Source organism: Engraulis encrasicolus, chromosome 9 (assembly GCF_034702125.1).
Source record: "Engraulis encrasicolus isolate BLACKSEA-1 chromosome 9, IST_EnEncr_1.0, whole genome shotgun sequence".
Taxonomy (NCBI): Eukaryota; Metazoa; Chordata; class Actinopteri; order Clupeiformes; family Engraulidae; genus Engraulis; species Engraulis encrasicolus.
This window is the reverse complement of record NC_085865.1, coordinates 56233724-56255091: the sequence shown is the minus strand read 5'-3', so window position 1 is coordinate 56255091 and position 21368 is coordinate 56233724. Positions and strand designations below refer to the sequence as shown.

The 21368-nt window shown below is 44.4% G+C and overlaps 2 protein-coding genes across 4 annotated transcripts in view; one reads left to right on the top strand and one right to left on the bottom strand.

Annotated features, from left to right (window-relative positions):
• The window catches only part of ccdc191 (coiled-coil domain containing 191), a 46424-nt gene extending 29869 nt beyond the window's left edge, over window positions 1–16555 (bottom strand). The window contains exons 1-10 of one of the 2 annotated variants that reach the window (XM_063207472.1): window positions 16465–16555; window positions 16160–16246; window positions 15580–15618; window positions 14707–14842; window positions 13177–13374; window positions 11221–11405; window positions 9543–9722; window positions 8726–8787; window positions 8334–8517; window positions 5483–5673 (exon numbers count right to left, since the gene is read on the bottom strand). In XM_063207472.1, the coding sequence (XP_063063542.1) occupies window positions 5483–5673; window positions 8334–8517; window positions 8726–8787; window positions 9543–9722; window positions 11221–11405; window positions 13177–13374; window positions 14707–14842; window positions 15580–15618; window positions 16160–16246; window positions 16465–16518 (1316 nt within the window). In that variant the 5' untranslated portion in view covers window positions 16519–16555. The other variant, XM_063207473.1, reaches the window with a different exon arrangement.
• Window positions 16556–16618: 63 nt separating this feature from the next.
• qtrt2 (queuine tRNA-ribosyltransferase accessory subunit 2) overlaps window positions 16619–21368 on the top strand; it is a 42855-nt gene continuing 38105 nt past the window's right edge. For both annotated transcript variants that reach the window (XM_063207484.1, XM_063207483.1), the window contains exons 1-3: window positions 16619–16745; window positions 17173–17448; window positions 17831–17886. In XM_063207484.1, coding sequence (XP_063063554.1) covers window positions 17249–17448; window positions 17831–17886 — 256 coding nt within the window. In that variant the 5' untranslated portion in view covers window positions 16619–16745; window positions 17173–17248. The remainder of the gene's footprint in view (window positions 16746–17172; window positions 17449–17830; window positions 17887–21368) is intronic.

Here is a 21368-nt window from a genome sequence, read left to right as displayed (position 1 = left end):
CTACATCCCGCCCCCTCTGTATGCTTTTGTTGTTCATTTAGAAATAATACGTGTTGCTACAAAACTTCTAATGAGCTACTTTACCCAAGCCTTCATATTCATTTTGAGGATTAATTAGATTGATCAATTATTAATCGTAATTAATTATATTAATTAGTATGAGGGGATCATACAACCAGGCTAACTTTACTCAGCCAGGTGACTATTTCCAGGACCATCACACGAAACACACAGTAGAAGTGTAGGCGCTTTCATTATAAATGCAGCATATTCAGGCTTTCCCCCAGCAATTAAGTGCTAAGGCACCCACCTTGCCAATAAACACCCACCACCTTGACTAAGTCCCCTGAAAATATAACTATTTTGGGTTATGAATGAAGTTTCTAAATTTGAGTCACCAAAAATGTTTATTTTTAGGCTTTTCATATCATATTTCTTTTTTTAAAAATGTGTTTTTGGTCTTTTTAGACTTTATCAGTGATAGGACAGTTTGAGAGAGACAGGAAACACTTCCCAGAGACAGGGAAGGGTCGGCAAAGGACCTGGGCCGGAATCCAACCTGGGTCAGCCGCATAGCAGACGAATGCCCTACCCTAAGCCACGGTAGGGACATCATATCATATTTCCAATAAAGCATTTAGCATTTGGACCAAACTAGTGAACAGGTCCACTGTAGGAGTGTGTGTGTGTGTGTGTGTGTGTGTGTGTGTGTGTGTGTGTGTGTGTGTGTGTGTGTGTGTGTGTGTGTGTGTGTGTGTGTGTGTGTGTGTGTGTGTGTGCGTGCCAAGGGGGCAGGATTTGGCTGGTTAGCTTCGCCGATTAGCAAGTCGCCATTTTCGCATTTCCTACATCCACTTCGCTCATGATGATTGGTGGTGAGTTTAGTGTTGGGCGCACAGACCCTAATAGGTCTGTGGTTGGGCACCTCCATGCATTCAATGCCTGTCTTCCATATAGCTTTCTGGTCAACCGTAACGGTAGGGACACATAGGAGGCGAAGCAAGCGAAGCGAAGAGAGGCGAAATCCAACCGTCATCAGGTCGTCGCTGCGAATCAAATGGAATGGAACAGTTATGTTGTTGATTTGATTGGGCCGCGGCAGGCGAATTCGCTCCTCATTTGCATAACATTAAATTTTCTTTAATAATTTCGCTTCGCTTCGCTCCTGTTCGCTTGCTTTTGCCTGCCTTCGCCTCTCTCATAGGAATGAATGGCAAAGTTCGCAAATTCGCGTGTATGTGTCCCTACCGTGAGTCAGTCAGTAACGTGGCATGTAATTGGCTGAGTAAACTGTCTGCTGAAATAACTCCATTTTGGAAGCTGAAAAAACGTTCAATTTTGGCTGAATTCACTAGCTTAGCATTTCCCATTGAAATGACTGAAGCCGGGACTTATTCCCTCTCTCGTTCTTATACTACCTCCATTGTGTGTGCGTGTGACAAGTACCCACTGGGGAAGTTTGAGTTTAATTGACCTTTGGCTAAGGCCCGACCTAGAATGCTGATTGACCAATCACAGCGTAAGAAAAAGAACAAATTATTAATGCCGACCTCTCATGTTTTCAGCATAAAATTGTGAGTGTGTATGTTTAAAGCGTTGGCTAACAGCAGAAGCGGTTAAGAGTAGCCATAATTATTATTTATTATTATATGGTTGTGACGTCATCTGTCGAATGCTCCATTCATTTCAACGGGGCTCCCCAACGTTCGGACGTCTGTTATTTTTCGATAACGGACGGGTTGGTCTATAACGGACCGCTGTCAATGGCAACAATACTTTTCACTGCTAAAGCGACTTTTCAACAAGACTCTAATCAGCTGCTGTGATAGACAGCACCCGTTGTCCTGGCTACCGCTGTCAATGGCAACAAGACGTTCACTGCTAAAGCCACTGGCTTGTATACAAGTCAGTGGCTAAAGCGAATGTTTCATATCACTCCGCAGGGTGTCCGGTCTTTTGTCACTCTAATCAGCTGCTGTGATAGACAACACCTGTTGTCCTGGCTAGCCTACCTAGCTGTTGCCTAGCGGTGTTCCACAACGGCACTGTTTTGTTTTGCGCAGCAACAATCTTAACATTAAATAGGTCTAAAGCAATGTCCCCGCATGTGTGAATCATTTAAGTATATCCATATAATAAGCGGGTTAACTTTCGGCGAGTCGGTCGCTTTGTGGAATAGCAGCACTTCAGAGAGAACAAGACCCCTCCGCTCCGCGTCGGGGTCTAAAGATTCTCTCTGTCGTGCTGCTATTCCACGGTAGCGACCTTCTCGCCGAACGTTAACCCTTACTTAATGTCTTTTACTAATGATTACTAATTTTTTTAAAGTGTACGGGGCAGAATATTATTATTCACATAGAGATAGAGATCAGTCAATAAATACTTATTTAGATCGGCCAATAAATGTTGTTTCTATAAATATAGCTCAGGAGGGAGTCTGCTGAGTGATTGACAGCTGTCATTACAGGTACCTGCTCCTGATTTAATCCCTCCAACCCATTCACCTGTCTTGCAAGAAGGCAATTGAATTTTCCCACCTCCTCCCCAAACTCCACCATTTCACTAGTGGTCCCACTCTACCATCCCTCTACACACAGGGTGGTGCGAACAGATCTCATCCGTCATCCCACATGATCTCTGTTGAAAGCATCCCACAAACGAAGCCAGCTAGTACAGTATATGCCAAACATGCTTACTTTACACCAAGCACTCAAGGGCAAACTAGTAAAACACTCGTTTAGATCGGCCAATAACACTTGTTTCTCAGAAGGGTGTTTTGCAGCATAGTGGTCTACTACTCAACAGGGAGTCCAAAGACTTCATTTGGGAGAAATAATAATAATAATCAGAATTAGAATAAAAAATTACAAATCCCACAGAATTGAGCTGCTGGGTAAATGATAGGCATTAGCAGACTGTGTGCATCCCAGATGAATAGCATAGATAAAGATATACATCATATGGCACTACAAGCAGACTTATGGAACTCCATAAGCATATGTGGAACTCCCTTGTGATATACAGTATAGGCCAAAAATTTGGACACACCTTCTCATTTAATGCATTCTCTTTATTTTCGTTGCTATTTACAATACATTGTGGATTCTCATGGAGGGCATCAAAACTGTGCATGAACACATGTAGAATTATGTGCTTAACAAAAAATATCAATTCTAGCTTTTGTCCAACAGCAATGTCAGCTGTCTATCCACCTAACGTCAACACGGCACAACGGATGCCCCCACAACAAGATTATTTTTTAACTATTTTCAAGTGAAAACACCCAGTCATGCCATTGTGCTGTGTTGACATCAGGAAAGTTTCCAGCTGACAACGCTGTTAAAGTTTTTTGATTTTTGTATAGTTTATATATTTTTTTGCTAAGCACATAAGTATACATGTGATCATGCACAGTTTGTATGCCCTCAAAATGTACACTGTTTTGCAAATAGCCACAAAAATAAAATGCACCTATCACAAAGCACCCATAAACAAACTCCATGGGTATATATTGCACTTCAAGTAGACATATGGCTGGCAATATATACAGACCCATTGAATATATGGAACTCCATTGGGATATGCAGAGCTTTGTAAACATACTACTGTATGTGTAAAGACATTCATGATGGCTAAACAAATATTGTCATATACAGCATTCTTAAAACCCATGACTGTAATTACTCATTAACAGTTCTGGCAAATGGAAACTACCTGGAATATTGCACTGCCTTCAAAAATGCAAAAATGATATTTACTAAGTAATAAAGTAAGTAAGAGTAAGAGTAATTTATTTGTCACATACAACCGTAACCTTGTAGGCTAGCTTGCAGTGAAATGACAGTTCTGGTTAACTCCATAGTGCAGAAAGACTAACAAACAAACAAATAGAGTAGGGTAATTGTCCGGTCCATAGCTGAGAGGGTGGAATCCTGTGTGGAGGCATAGATCAACGCAGACAACGACCGTAGACAGCCGTAAGGATGATTTATGCCTCGAGACCAGCGTCCCTGCGTTGTGATGCAGTGAGCCGCGCAGTTAACGGAGTGAAGCCCCCCCCATCACGCAGGTACTCTGGGGCACCTCCCCAAAATTGTGTCTCGACGCAGGGAGCGACGGCGCGAACGGCGAAAATAGGTCTCTGATTGGTCCTCTCGACCAGCCTGCTCTGTCCTCGAGTCGAGAACAAGCGCTACTTCCTTGTTCTAACCTTCGTCGGTCTACGGACTGTGAGCTCTTCATTAAATAAGTTGCCCGTGCTTTGTCGTTTCATTTATTTACACGAACCAAAGACAACACGTGCGCTTGCAAGTTACGACGCTGAAGTTATTTGGACAGTTGAACAGTGTTTCCGAGGTCGAGGAAACATTCCGCTTCGTGCGACCTATCCTCGACAAATGAGCCACTTCTTTGTTCCAAACTACCGCGGTGGCTGCCAGTGCGATCAAACATGCACGTGACATAAAGATTTATTGTTTCATTCCATTGTCGTCGAGTCTGTGAAGCTAAAAAACAACCGACACGTCTAGGTTACTCTTTGTACTGAAGGCAGTTTGAGCGTGGAATGACATCGCGCAAACCGCACTTCAAAACAGGGCATAAATCAAAATGAACTGCATCATGGCTGCGACAAGCTCATTCTGTGGCACTGCCAGGAAGTATAACCCACCCTGTAGTCTCCTGGAAGGGGGGAGCGCTCTTCCGGGTTGTATGAGTTGCACTCGCAGGGTGAGAAAAACGGTATCCTTGCACTTTCCGTTCACCAAGATGTACAAAGTCCCGCAAATGATATCCGCTGACATGGGAAAGAAGTGCTGTCGGATCCATTCCTTGCTCCAACGAGTCCCCTCCGGAATGCGCATTTCGTCTCCATAGTAATTCCACTACCGCTATCAACTGGACTGGACACCATGGTGAAATTAATCAAACTTCACCGCGAATTGACGCTGTAGGCAGCACTTAAAAGTGCTTTCCATACACGTGGTCATAAATGTAACAAAATTACAAAACAAATATGGTCAAATTCCATAAAAAATAAGTTAAAAGAGTTGCACGGGAGCAGGAGTTACCAGATAGGCAGCCGAACGATGCGGCGCCATGGCAACGATGTTACAATTACTAGTATGTACTATAGTAGTATGGAGTATGTAGTAAAGTACACAACGTTTTTAAGCTAAAAATGTCTATTTCTGGAAATTCAAATCGGCGGACATGGAGAACATACACATTTTCGTGTATAAAAAATGCAATATCAGTCATAATGAATATGGTGGTGGAAATAAGTATTTGTGGAAAAGGTAACATTTGTGAATGGACAGCATTCATTATGGAAATACACAATTACAATATTACATAGTGCACCTTTAAACACTACTACAAATCAGTTAAAACATGGCTTTGATAATATTTCAATGTCTAATGAGGGTGGCCATGTGATCACAGGAGAGATCATGTGATCACAGGGGAGGTCATGTGATCCTACCTGTTGTCCAATCGCAGGTCCTGCTGAGTTTGCTCTGCCTCCCTCTGTTTCCTATTGGTCCAGACCAGGGCTCGCCACGCCCTCCAGGCCCGTAGTTTAATCCTCCAATCACAGAGCGCCGCCGCCTTGCCATGACACATACGCCGTGACATCACCAACGTCACCCAAGCCGAGAAGTGCTTCTGGACACACTACACACGTGCACATACACACACGTCCACGCACGCGCACGCGCACACACACACACACACACACACACAGCAATACATCATCAACATCACCAAGGCGGAGAAGTATTTCTGGACGCACACACACACACACACACACACACACACACACACACACACACACACACACACACACACACACACACACACACACACACACACACACACACACACACACACACCCATGCACACATCCACACCCATGCACACACCCACACACGCACGCACACACACACACAATCAATAACACTCCCACATACACACACACATACACACACACACAAGAAAGGAGGAGAGGAGAGATATGAGAGTGGGAGAAGGCGATGGGTATAATTAACCTCAAGTCTCCACATTGGATCCATCATCCACAGATAGCGTAAGGAGTGTATTACACACACACAGCTCTTTTACCGCCATCTTTTGTACCTCCACAACAGCAGAGGTGATCGATACACATCTAAGACACCATGACATCAGTGAAGCAAACACACACACACACACACACACACACACACACACACACACACACACACACACACACACACACACACACACGCACCACGAGATGACAGAGCAGATGCAGCCCAGTTTACACTGTGGATATAGCTCAAGAGGTCAAGAGATCACTCCAGAGGTCATGCTAGAGGTCAGTGAGTGGATCTGCTGTAGGCAGACGGGGGCAGAATGTTGCCTTGAGGTCTACGCTAGTGCGAACGGGTGAGCTCACGGTTGCCTGTGTGTGTGTGTGAGTACTGTATGTGTGTTAGTACTGGGCGATATGGGAAAAAAAATCTAAATATCACGATATGGATAACTTTTCATCACAATAATTATATATCACGATATACCACAGTTCCGTATGTTTCCGTGATTATCTTTATTTTGTCTTTATTGTGTTCGCAAAACCACGTTTCCTTAAAATGAATCTTTTTTTTCTTTTTTATACATTTACAAACCCCAACTCCGATGAAGTTGGGACGTTTGGTAAACAGTGAATAAAATCAAAATGCTATCATTTTCAAAACATTCAATCTATTCATTAGATGGAGAATAGTGAAAAGACAACATATTAAGTGTTAAAACCGAGAAAAAATATTGTTTTGGGGGACATATGTACTCATTTCTAATTTGATAAATCCAACACGTCTCAAAAGAGTTGGGACGGGGATCAGTGAAATTTAGTAAACATCCAAATAAGATAAAACAACAAAGAAGAACATTTCAAAATGAATTGTACTGACGGACAATATAGGTGTCCAGGTATAGGATCATCACAGAGAGGCTGAGTCACTCAGAATTAAAGATGCAAAGGGAATAATTACCATAGTTATTACATACATTTTTGAATTCCCTTTGATTTACCACGATTGAGTGTATATAAGACATATTTTTGTTAATAAAATCATTGTATAGGTTCATGACATCATGAAATATATATTGGCTGTAGTCTCACTCTAATTCCTGGAGTGCTAGAGCTATTGAAAATTTACCATATTAAGAATGCTTAATGCATGAAAATGATACAGGGGTGTAACATTCTCCTAAGCACCTGAGCTCACTTGAAATAGACCCAGAAGACATGGGAAACTGTCCTTTGCTTACAGAAGTCAGCAGAAGTTGTAGAAGTCCATTCTTTTTGACAATAATAGAGCATTGCACATCCTGTGCTACAGTAAAAATGGACCATCCAACTTGTGTTAGTGCTAGCTTCAAAAGTCAGCCTCCATGATGGCATGCGGGTGCAGTAGTGCATTGGTTAAGATGTTCTCACTCATCTGTAGAGTTAAATACAGTGCTGAATGGTATAAATGGGTTTTAAACAGCATGAAAAGCCACTCATGCATTATATTTTGAAGGGAGATCTTCGATTACTGCCACATAGTAAGGTCAAATTGCATTCTCTATTATGTTTTAACAGTTTGGCTCCATCATAAGGACCAGCAGGTGATAAAATGGTGGGTTTTTGGTCAAGACCTGTCACACTGTAAGCACTACAGAAAGGAAAACATTGCAAAACATGACAAGGAATACACCCACCATTTAAGCTGGTGAAATCATGTCCAAGATAGGAATTAACACTGTTTTTTATATAAAATCATCTCATCGGTTAATGTATTTAACTGTTAAGTGTTGTCTTTTGTTTTGTTTTTAGTCTTCCTCGACATTTGCTGCCATTTATTGTCCCCGTCCCAACTCTTTTGAGACGTGTTGGATTTATCAAATTAGAAATGAGTACATATGTCCCCCAAAACAATATTTTTTCTCAGTTTTAACACTTAATATGTTGTCTTTTCACTATTCTCCATCTAATGAATAGATTGAATGTTTTGAAAATGATAGCATTTTGATTTTATTCACTGTTTACCAAACGTCCCAACTTCATCGGAGTTGGGGTTTGTATATGAACTTAGAGCATGCATAGGGATAAATCAAATTATGGTAAATTGTATATTAGCTGTAATAATGGGCAAAATTAGTTTATCGCGATACAAAAGATGGAGAGGAGAACATTTTTCTATCACGGTAAAGATATATATTGCCATATCGCGCAGCCCTAATATTTGCATGTGAGTGATTGGGATAGTGACTGTGGTCTGTGACTGATGCCACACCAGTCTTCTTACTTGTAGGTTGTGCATGTGTAGTCTGGCGTGAACGCGTTGCTGCAGTAATAGCTGTGTGTGTGTGTGTTTCTGCCACTGGGAGTTGAGTGGCGCTGCAGTGGTGGAGGCAGCTGCTGATTTAATGGACTCGGGTGCTGCTGCTGCTGCTCTTTGCTTGACTTCCCCGTCTAGACGATCACGATCCCTGCAAAACACACACACACACACACACACACACACACACACACACACACACACACACACAAATATAATGTTCTTGGCTGCTGCTTCTGCTCTCTGCTTGACTTCCCTGCAATACACACACATACACACACACACACACACACAAACACACACACACACACACACACACACACACACACAGACACACATATTTGTGTGTGTTACTGTACCTCCTACGGGCCAGCTGCTCTGTTGCTCTCCTCTCCTCCATCTCACGCCTCAACCTGACCACCTGCAAGCACATGCACACACGCACGCACGCACGCACGCACGCACACAGGATTACATTATACTACATTACATTTCACTAAATTATTTTTCGGGCTATTGGTTACAGTCCCTGGAGCAATGTGGGGTTGGGTGCCACGCTCAAGGGCACTTCTGCCATGGCTAAAGGTGTAGGGAGAGGCAAGGGTGGGATTCAAACTTACAACCCACTAATTCAAAGACCAACTCCCTAACACTAAGCACTTTGAGCTCCATGCCTTGTAAGAAATTGTGCTATAGAAATACAGCTACATACAATTATTAACAACCACTATGCCATGGCTGCCCCGCATCAGGGGCAGATTATGACTCAATGGGCACTTGGGCTAGAAAAAAAAAAACTTGCAAGTTTTCACATTGTTTCAGGGTTTCAGGCCAGATGTTGGAGACACTATTGCATGTTGTCTGGGGTTCGAGGGTATGTCCCCCGAGAAAACTTGAAAATAGAGTTGTTAAAAGTGGCTATGTTTACGTGACGTTTTTAATTCCGAATTAATAATCCCGAATTAAATAGTTCCGTCAGGTTTACTTTGATCTTTTATTTAATTTGTTTATTTAATGACGTTTTCAAAGCGGAATTAAGCTTTATTCAGAATTAAAGTGAGTTAATTCCACATTAAAGGTCTCGTGTAAACGTAGCAAGTTTTAATGCTGTATGGAAAAGGATAAAGGCTTGGCCTTCAGGGCCCCCTTGACTCTTGGTCATCTGGGCTTGGGCACCTCCTGCTGCAGCTGCTCCTCTTCCCTCCTCTCCTGTAGATGGCGCCTCCTCTCCTCCTCCTTCACCCTCCTCTGGGCCTCCTTGCGCGCCTCCATCTTCTCTTCCCTCTCCTGCCGCTCCTTCTCCCGCTGCACGTCTCTCCTGCGCCGGTTCTCCTTTACCTGTTGGTGTCGTACCTCCTAATAGATAGATAGACAGCCCCCACACACAGAGTAGTTTTCGCATCTCCTAATTAATAGATACATAGCCCACACACACACACACACACACACACACACACACACACACACACACACACACACACACACACACACACACACACACACACACACACACACACACACACACACACACAGTAGGTGTCGCACCTCCTAATAGCCCACGCACACACACACAGATGACATTTTAGTAAAGAAAATGAGCACTCCACTCCCGGGCTTTTCTATTGATGATTTACCGCTCACCCACAAGGTTACTTAACTAGTTTACTACTAAGCCAGGGTCTTTGAACTGGGAAACTCCAACTCCCATTGTCATTGTGACACAGCACACTACGAAATTGCATTTATGCCTCACCCGTGCAAGGGGGCAGCCCCCAATGGCGCCTAAAGGGAGCAGTGCGGCGGGACGGTACCATGCTCAGGGTACCTCAGTCATCATGGAGGATGGGGTGAGCACTGGTTAATTACTCCCCCGACCAACTTGGTGGGTCAGGAGTCGAACCAGCAACCTTTGGGCTACAAGTCTGATGCCTTAACCGCTTACCCATGGCTGCCCATGAACACTCCAACCTGGCTTAATACTAAACCAAGTTAGGTTAACATTGAGGGTACTGGTGGTCCAGGGGCCGTTTACAGCCCGTGAGGCCATCTTATCAGGCCCCCGATATAATTTTAATGTTATGCAGTTTCACATGAAATATGACATGTTTTGAAATGCAATCTTAGAAATTACATTTGCAATACAAAAAGTTATATTTTCAGGGGACTTAGTGAAGGTGGGGTCTGTTGTGAGGGTGGCCGCGTTCAATATAGGCCTAAAGTGCAGGGGAAAATCCTGGCTTCTGTTGATAGTACGGCCCTTGGAGGACTTTATAAAGTGGCCCCCTTGAATGAAAAAGGTTCCTCACCCCTATATTAGATGATTTACTGCACCTCTACGGTGAGGCTGATGTCTCTAATATAGACTAAGGGCGCGATCACACAGACCGCAGATTTTACTGTAGGAGGCGGATGTGTTCTATTGTTTGTCAATGAAAATGAGTGGATTACGTGTCTAATATCAGCGCAAGGCGGGTTGCGGATTCTGCGCCTCTCCGCGCCGGGCGGATCGAGTTGAAAAAAGTTCAACTCAAGGCGGAATATCCGCGGCGGATTTCCAGATGTTCGATAGGAGCAAGAAAAGAGCTCGTCTTCTGTTAATTTTACATAGATGAATGGACAAAGCATTTTGGGTATGTTTTCACAACATTTAACGACACAACACCATCGATTAGGCTACGTTGCAAGTGACAGTTGAGTTGTTATGTTGCCTAGTCAACGCATTCAAATAGGAAGTGGATCCGCGCTTGGTGTGGTCACTTGTGATTAATCAGCTGGACGCGCATCGCAGATTGTAGGCAGAAATCCACGGTGTGTGTGATCGCGCCTTAATAGGCTAATCTATTAGATGATTTACCATGGTGAGAGCCGGGTCGCGTCTCCTCATCCTGCCTCCTCCTCCTCCTGCTCCTCCACAGAGCGAGTCATCCAGGCTGAGAGCCTCCAAGCCACCAGGAGGCAGCACCTCCTGCTGCATCAGATCACGCAGGAAGTTGTCCACCACGCAGCTCTCCTCTTCCTGCTCCAGCGATGTAAACATGTCTACAGAACACCCACACAGCCAGTCACAAACAGCCGCCCCACTCGCTATTTGACCCATGCCTGCAGTTCACCTAGGGGCGCTATCGCGTGAGCTCAGCCCATAGAGCTTGAAAGTGACGTCACTTCCCCCGATTTCATGGGACTTCAACTGCGTTTTTAGCCGAAAATCGTAGCATGTAATCCAATGGCGGTATTAAAATTATATTTCCATCCCCTTCGAGTTGTGCCACGAGCTCCACATATGTTGTTTCTGATATTTTTATTTAATTTTTCGTACGAACCCCTACACTTTTTAGAAAGCTGTGTTCCTTCACATTTTTCATGCAGACGGCCTCGGAACAAAACATTGATACTTCTGCATGAATAATCTTTATCTAGCCTCTTAAACAGCATATTTGTAGCCCAGCGCATGTAATGACTGAGATCGGAAGATATTTACTCGCTACCATGTTGTTAGATGGTCAGCTTAGGTCCCGTGAAATGCGGAACTAAGGGGCGGGACTTTCAAGCTCTATTAATTCTGAGTGTAGTCTACAGTGGAGTCTCCTCCTTGGCGCCCCTAGAATGCAGTACCACCCAGAAATATCAATAGAACCTCTCTGAACACACCAACAACACTAACATCACAACACCATAAATATCAACACAAACATCCCAACACAAACATCACAACAACACCAACATCAAAACAACGCAAACATAACTAGAAGCACTCAGAGAGCGCAGAACTCTGCCAAGGAAGCTGCTTGATAGTCAAATGTTCTATGTTACACCCTATTTTCATTTAAGTCTTTCCACCTTTTTGTGCAGTAAGAAACTGGAATGTTTTGTCCCGCAATTCAATTTGTGGTCACTAGGGGCATCTAGGTTTATAGGCCAACAATGGTGAAGAATACCACCAGAAGGTCCTGGTTCAGGTTTGTGATCCATATCACCACCAGTAATCACTTATTCCTTGGGTCATTTCCAACAACTCCACCAAGTTTCAGCCATATCTGTTCATAAAGTTATCCTGCTGACAGACAGACAAACAAACAGACAGACAGACAGAGAGACAGACATACAGACAAACCCATGCGACCGAAAACATAACCTCCTTGGCGGAGGTAAAGATCATCACTGCAGAAGGAAGTTCTCTCTTCTCAACAAAGGAAATACGTACTCCGCGCTTCTAAAGTAACAATCCGGTGCAACCAGTCTTTCTATTTAATTTATCATGTAGGGAGATGTAGGGAGTGATCAGGGGGGACCTTTTTTCATCTCCAGCCAAGATGGCGAGTAGATGTTAAAGGACAACTGCTATTTTGAACATTTAGCCCCTTTTCTGAATTGTGTTCAATAAAGTAGAGTGGTCCTCACCAATTTTTTTATGTTTGGTGCTGGTGCTGTTATTTGGTTAATTTGGATTTTGTCTCAACTGTCTTTACAATGGCCATCTATAGGCATGTCCAAATCTATTCTAAAACCCACCCTTAACAATGATACAAATGTCTCCACAAGAACAGGGGTGTATTTCTCAAAAGCTGGTAGCCAGCTAGCAATGGGTAGGTGAAAGGGAGAAATTGCATTGCAAACAAACAAAGTAGCTAGAGTAGTTAGCAACTATGGTATCGAGAAGATGCACCCCAGCTCCACAACAAGACAAACACCACAAAACAAGCACCACTGAGGGAGCAACACAGCAAACGTACCCAGTCTCACACAGCAGACACCGCTTACAACAACAACTAAACAATAAAAAAACAAATAGAAGTACAAACGTGTGTTGTACCGTTGAAACTTGTATACTGTGTTGCAGATGAATGGCCTGCTGGTCTGGAGGCAGAGACCCCTCTCCTCCCTCTCCTCTCTCTTCTGCTGGATCTGATATCAGCCTCCTCCTCTTCCTCCACCTCCTCTTCATCTTCCTCATCCATCTCCAGCTCCATACGTAACTTGCTGCCCATCCACTCACACAGGATCGCCTGGGCTGAGGAGGCCAGAGAGCGGAGAAGAGAGAAGGAGCCGGAGGAGGAGGACGAGGAGGAGGGGAGAGCAGGGGGAGAGGAGTCAGAGAGTGAGGAGTGAGGGGAGCAGGGCAGAGGAGGCATAATGGGCAGAGAGTGTGTGCAGAGTACAAACGAGAACTTTGAACTTCAGGGATGCTTTGCGGAAATGAAATGTCCAGTCTTGACTGGACAGCATGAGCACCAGCACCAGACATATTCAATTTGCTGTATGGATGGTGCTGGTGATGGTTACGGCATCGAATCAGATAGCGAAAGACAATGTCCACAACACTGGTAATAACTCGCTAATAACTCCAGCAAGCTCCCACTGACATCTTCAGAGGAGGTCAGGAGTTTCAACACAACAAACACACTCAATGTGCACAGGGTCATAGACATCATACACACCACACATATTCAATATGCAGGGTCATGGGCATCATACACAGTGTCTAATGGTTGCTGCACTGAAGTTCACACAAGCTCTTAAAATGTCCACAAAGTTGTTTAACCATCACACTGAACCGTAAAATTACTGTAAAATTTCTGCATGGACGAGACTGGCAGAATGACTTGGGGAAACAAATGGACCCTGTATAGAGGAACTTAGTTTCACTGTGTGTCTCATGACAGTATTGCTATAGAAATCATTTCACTGAATCATGTAATTACTGAGTATGTATAGTGCTATAGAAAGAAAATGTACAGAGCGAGATTTGCAATAACATACCTTCACCATATAAAAGAGACGTAGATATGTGGTTGGTTTAGCCAGTGGTTCTCAACTATTTGATCAAATTCCCCCTGTACTTCATCATAAGTTTACCAATCTCCCAAACGCCGTCTTGACCACACCATAAGCCTCCCAATTTCCCAAACGCCTCCTTGACTCCCATCATAAGCCTCCCAATTTCCCAAAGCCCCCTTGACCTCATCATATGCCTCCAACGCCACCCTTAGTATCATAAAATGAAATAGACGACCCTACCGTGGCCTAACGGTAGGGCACTTGACTGCCATGCGACCGACCAGGGTTCGACTCCCGACCCGGGTCCTTTGCCAGCCCTTCCCCATCTCTCTCTCCCAACTCGCTTCCTGTTTGTCCTTCACTGTCCTGTCTCATGAAACATAATAAAGGCTTGAAAAGCCCCCCAAAAATACTTATAAAATGAAATAGACTATTGTCCCCCATTTGCAACTGATTACCCCTCTTCTCAAATGTATCCTTCTTAATGCCCCCCGAGAGATCCATAACTCCTCCTGGGGGCTGTGGAGCCCCCGTTGAGAAACACTAAAAGGCAACCGTACCGTACCTTCACTGTAAGCATCATCGTGGTCCTGCAGCTGATCTACGGTCTGCAAGGCCACGGCTTGGCTGCCCATGCCAGGGTGAGATCTCTTGCTGGGGAAAACTTCGGAAACAGCAAACTCTGAGGCCTTCTCCACTCTCTAGGGAAACAGACAAAAGAATAAAGAATGTCTTTGCTGGCTGTAATGTGTGAGTGTCTGTGCACTGTATAGGATGGTGGCCAGGGTAGGCATTGCAACTATGCTGCTCACTGAAACTGTACTGCCTATTGCCGAATTTGATCTTTTCATGAATATTTACTACATAATAAAGTAAAATTTACGAGTACGACCAAAGTACAGTATGTTTTGCAGCTAAAAATGTATATTTCTGGAAATTCAAAATGGCCTACACAGAGAAAATCCCCTTTTTCATGTATGAAAAGTGCGATTTTCTCAGTCATAATAAATGCTTAGAATTTGGTGGTGGTGGTAAGTATTCATGAAAAAGGTAAGGTTTGTGAATGGGCAGTGTGAATTCTGGAAATAAACTACTAATAAATATATTAAACAGTGCACCTTTAAGGTGATAATGGAGGTGTGTGCATGGTGGTGGAGGAGGTGGTAGTGGTGGTGATAGTGTGTGGTGGTTGTGGTGATAATGGTAATGTTGGGGTGTGGGGGGTCGGGATGGGGAGTGTGGTGAAGGGGGGGGTGGGATAATGATACGCTGTGAGTCTTCAGGTTAGAGGTTATGCATATTTATAATCTCTAAGTGCGACACACCTGCACACACCTCATAATCATTATTCACGAACATGAAACACTCCACTCCACGAGAGTGTGCGGAGGGCCGATAAGGGGATGGGCACTGAAGGTTAAGAATTAAAACTACCCACCTTTATCCATTGCTGTATATCATGGCTATCAGGCGGTGTCTGGGGTGGAGAAATAAGAGCACGGTTAAGAGCAGGACTGTAACCATTTAAATGCATGTGCACACGCAGCCATGCAGATTGGCATACCAATTTAAACACGTTGAGGTGTCCTTAGGACTTGACCGAGGATGTGGCATAGAGAGGCTGTCAGATGTTTGATACAAGTTGGCTACTTAGACATCATTTCACAGCCTTCATTTTTCTGTCTACCCTTGGGTGACACACATGATGAGATCCCATTACAGAGGGTCACAGAAGACCTTCTACACAGACCTTTCCACAATGAAAGCTTCTTGCTGTCTTATTGGAATAAAAGCGTGACACTTTTGTACTAGCCTATGGCAAATGGAAAGGGGAAATGAAAAAGATGAATGAATGTTGAACCACCATTAGATTTACATAGGCTACCTTGTGACATATGCTAACAAGTAATAGTGTTAATGTCCTACATACATTAAAAAACACACACACACATTCACCCCACAGTAATTGGCAGTATTTCATATGACAGGTGATACATCCATGGGCTACCTTACAGTACCTTCAAGGGTGATGGCCTTTTGCTTTCAGTCAGTCTTTTCCATCGAAAAAGCTCAGGTCTCTGTCCATCTTTCATTATGAACGAAATCTGAAATTGCAATGTTAAGGATACGTAATGTAACAAATAGCTTTCTTGAAATAATCATTAGATTATTCTCCTAGAGTCCATTTGTTGTCCTTTCCCCCGAAAAACTTTGGGGAAGACCCTGTCGAATGAAAGGAACTCTGGGTATTGTAGTTACTCCTTCAAATGTACAACTCATTTTCCCCATCAGTAAACCACAAATCCCACAAAACAGCACCCACCAAAGCGTCTGTGTTACTATAGCAACTATGCCGTTGTTCTCGAAGCACAAACATTACACTAAAAAACCTTCATCCATAAGATTGTTCTCCTTATGATAAACCATATATATTTATTGCACAGTATTTCTCCCACGCTGCATTGTCTTCTTCGATATTTTCTGGCGATGCGAATGTTTCTCCACATTTGAACTCCGCCCCTTCAAGCCGCAGCGACGATGACGTTTAAATCAAGTGACAGGAAGTTTACAGCAACTTGAGGCGTGTAGTTTTCACGTGCTGTGGTAAGTGCAGTTTGACACTTGAAATTGTTAATTTTCCGTGTTGAGATAAAACAGTGATTCATTTCGCTCCATTAGACAGCTGACGAATGCCTAAATCTACAATCCATTTTGTCCTAATCGTCTCACAATAAGAAATAGCCTACCTACAGCTGATTTGGTGTTGATGTTTTTGCTGATGCTAGTTTGTCACATGCTGCATATCAAGGAAGTGAATGAATGAATGGTGTATGTAGTGTTTGTGTGTTTGGAAAGTGATGGACACATCTGATGGTGCAGAGGAGAGCAGCGTTCAGGATCATTCGTGTGGCATGGTGTCCTATGCTTCAGCTGTGAGCAGCATGCCTTGTCCGCGTTAGCTGTGTAAATAAAACGTATGTCGCTGTTCTGTTTCGCTTTGGGGATAAAACTGTGCCTTGTCGTTTCGTAGCACCTCGTCAAACTGCTACACGGACCCCGGGAACTGCTCCTTGTCAAAGTGGGAACTGCTAGTCTGGAGTGCTGTCATGAAGCTGGAGTTATCCCGGGTTGTGCAGGGGTGTCGGTTGGGGGTCCTGACGGAACTAGGGAAGACCGGGCAGCATTCGCTGGAAACTCCCGGATGTCTGTTGTACACGCGCTGCGCCTCCGTGCCTCACCTGACCCAAGACACCCTGCACACGCTCACTGACCTGCCCGCCGTCACACAAGTCACCCTGTCCACACTGTGCGTAGCTGTCATGCACACGTTGACATTGATATTCACACTTCATTTTCCACACACACACACACGCACATTCTGTCTCTTATACACCCTTACATGTTCTCTCTGCCTCTCCATCACACACACACACACACACACACACACACACACACACACACACACACACACACACACAACCACACACACACACACACACACACACACACACACACACACACACACACACACACACACACACAAACAAAATTAATAAGCTAACCCAGCATGTCACTTATTATTGCAAGTTTGTTATTCAGCCAGACATGAGGGAATAAAGAAATAGTGGTTGCATTCTTAATGTGTTTATTTTAATCATCTTGATCTTAATATGTTTTGCTTCCCGCAGGGCCGAACACCAGGAGGTTCTGGAGGAGTTTAAAGAGGGAGCCAGGAAATTTGCAGGTGAGACACACACACACACACACACACACACACACACACACACACACACACACACACACACACACACACACACACTGGTATGCTGGTTTAGAGAGGGAGCCAGGAGATTTTGCAGGTGAGACACACATGCGCACGCACACACACACACACACACACACACACACACACATCACAAGCATTACGGTGGGGACACACATGCGAATGTGGCCAAGCGAAGCGAACTTTGCCATTCATTCCTATGAGGGGAGCGAAGTGGGGAGAAGGTAAGCATGTGCGAGGCGAAGTGAAAATATTTGTCCAATTTTTTTATATTTTGCAAATGAGAAGTGAATACCACACCGAACCCTTTGGCAGCCAATCAAATCAACACCATAAATGTTTGAATCGATTTCATTTTGCCACTATGACCTGTAGACTGTTGAGCTGTCAGAATGGAACACCGAATTTTGCCTCTTCGCTTCACTCGTTTCACCTGCACGTGGCCCTGGCGTTAGACTCTCTCCTTTATTCTGCTCTGTATTCGGCTCCGTGTCTGGTGTGGTGGTCTGGTAGTGTAAAGAGGGGGTCAAGAGATTCGCACGTCATGAGCGTTACATTCTCTTTTATTCTGGCTGCACCTCAGGGTCTGGTGTGTTACAATAAAGAGGGGGTCAGGAGGGGGGGTCAGTCAGGAGTGTGGAGGAGTTTAAGGGAGGGAGAGGGGGACGTCAGGAGTGACTCCCCTTTATTCAACTCTTTATTCGCCTAAGGGCCCGGTGTGGTGGTTGAGAGAGAGGGGGTCAGGGAATTCTCATGTGATAGAGACTCCATGAACGTTATCGTTATCGTGAGCATTACATTCTCAATTGAGTGGTAGATGGTCCTTTGCGCTGCTCCTGCCTCAGGGCCTGGTTAGTGAGCGTGAAAATGTTATTGAGCCGCGTGAGTGTGTTATATGGAGTCTGTACAGTGCTGCTGATGGCTGCTGCCTGAGGCTCTACTTTAGTGAAATAGAGTTCAGCCGTGTTATAGAGTTTACCCGCAGCAGGCCACAGAGAGACTATGACGTCACATGTACAGTCTGGAACGGACGGTTGGCGTTCAAAATGCTTGCAATCAGCCGTCCTAGTGACTCGCTACACAGAAAGAGCATTATGTTTGGTCCGACTGCCACCAGACCACCCCATTTAGCCACCCCACCCATTTCTCCTCTGTCAGGATTTGTCTAGATTTCTCTGCTACTTCTCCTGCAGTCCATATGCAACAGCTAACATAGTGTTTCTCAATTGGGACTCTACGGCTCCCCAGGGGGCGTTAGGGAGAGTTGAGATGGATACAGCTGAGGGGTGGGGTGCTCAGTTGCCATTTGAGGGCATTTGGCTATTTTATTTTTTTTAAACTAGGGGGGTGTTGGTAGGCTTATGTTATGGTAAAGGGGCGTTGGTAGGCTTATGATGTGGTCGGGGGGGGGGGGGGGGGGCGTTAGGAGGCTTATAGTGATGTCAAGGGGGCGTTTGTTTGGTTGAGAACCACTGATCTAACACAAAACTCGGAGCAGGGGAGGCTTTGGAGCTGCCCTAGAAATCTCTTCAGTGATGACACTGGTTAGTTTAGTGATGGGGGAAGCCATGCCTAATGGTGAAGGACATGGACTTAAGATCAGAGGGTTGGAGGTTCGAATCCCACCCTTCCACTCCATACCACATTCCATGACTGAGATGCCCTTGAGCCAGGGACCTAACACCCATACTGCTCCAGGGACTGTAACCAATACCCTGTAAGTAACTGCATATCACTTTGTAAGGTTAGTGTAGGCCACGGCTGCCCTAATAGTAGTGGCAGATCTATATCTGAATCTCAACAGAATTCCGGTTTGGCTCTTCATCAAAGCCAGAACACCATCTGAGTCATTTCCCAACACAGATGCTCAAGGCATCCTCAACCAAAAAAAAGTCATATTAGCATTCTCCCTTAAAAAGGAGCATATTTGCATGCTCCCGTTTTTATTCAAAGCTCCATGTGAGCGTTCTTCGTTCCTGCCAAGTGAACTAATCCAAAGTCGTGTTAGCATTCATTTTCATATTGCCTTAAACCTAAACTCATTCACACACACACACACACACACACACACATGCAGTCCAATTGACTCCAGGTGAACGTTTGGTTCTGGAGCTGCTTGGAGCGGTTTGAGTGCATGATTGCAATGGGCTGTTGAATATGTATGGACTTGGAGAGTTGGACAGCTCCCATAGTAAAAAGTACTTGGCAAGTTTCAAGGGCGTGTGTGTGTGTATATGTATAGGCGTGATGATGAGTTGTTATGATGTTTTGTAACGAAAAGAAGTTGTTAAATTAAATTGTAAACCCCTGGGGAGTATTCCGCATGTAAATGTTCATTACCAGGCCGAGCGATACTCTCTTTATCTCTGTCTCTGTCTCTGGGTGCATCCGAAAGTTCTGACTGCCTTCTTATGTAGAAGGCAAAAAATAAGGAAGTGACTATGTAATGCGTACCTCTGAATACCCTAGTAAGCTTTGAACCAGGGGGCCCGGATGACTTTCTCTCTCTCTCTCTCTCTCTATCTCTATCTCTATCTCTATCTCTCTCTCTCTCTCTCTCTATCTCTCTCTCTATCTCCACTTCTCTATCTCTATCTATATTCTCTCTCTCTCTCTCTCTCTCTCTCTCTCTCTCTCTCTCTCTCTCTCTCTCTCGAGAGCGGAGCATTTGGAATGAGGCTCCAGTTGTGTAACTTAAAGTTTCCTTATTATATTGTTTTTAGAATCAGCTGTAAAGAATGGCTATAAAGCACCAATATTATTTTTCTTTGCCTGTGAAGTTGTGTGTGTGTTGGTGTGAAGAAGTCTCTTTGACACTGTTGTGTATTACAGAAGTAATGTGTTGGTGTGAAAAATTATGTTTGACGCTAATGTATTATATTTGGGCTCGCTGTCAACAGTTGGCTGCTAAAAGGTGTTGAATTCAGAGACGAGAGTCTGTCCAATGCTGCGTCAAGCACACACACACACCCACACCCACACACATGCATACATATGAGAGGACAGAAAAATGAAAGCAGCACACTCCAACTGTGGGAGTGAGCGAAGACAAGAGAAGGAAGGAGTGAGGGAGAGGGAATAGAGGAAAGTCGAGGGAAAAGGACAGGAGAAGAAAGGAGTGAAGAGGAGTGGAGCGAATCAGCGAGGCGTTTGTTGCCCACAGCAAACAAGTTGGATTGAAAAATGTAATTAGAGTTGCAACAAGCTTGAAGGGGAGAGAAGAGGAGAGGACGAAGAAGAAGGGAGAGGAGACGGGGAGCGGGGGTTGAAAAAGAGGGAAAGAAACAACCAATGACGGCGATAGACAGAGAGAGAGAGAGAGAGATATGGAGAGGGCTGAAGGATGGTGAAGAGAACCATGAGGAGGAGAGGAATCAGAGAGGGGAGTTAAGAGGGTCCATTTCCTGGGTTTGTCTGCAGGGGGTTTGGTGATGTGCAAACGT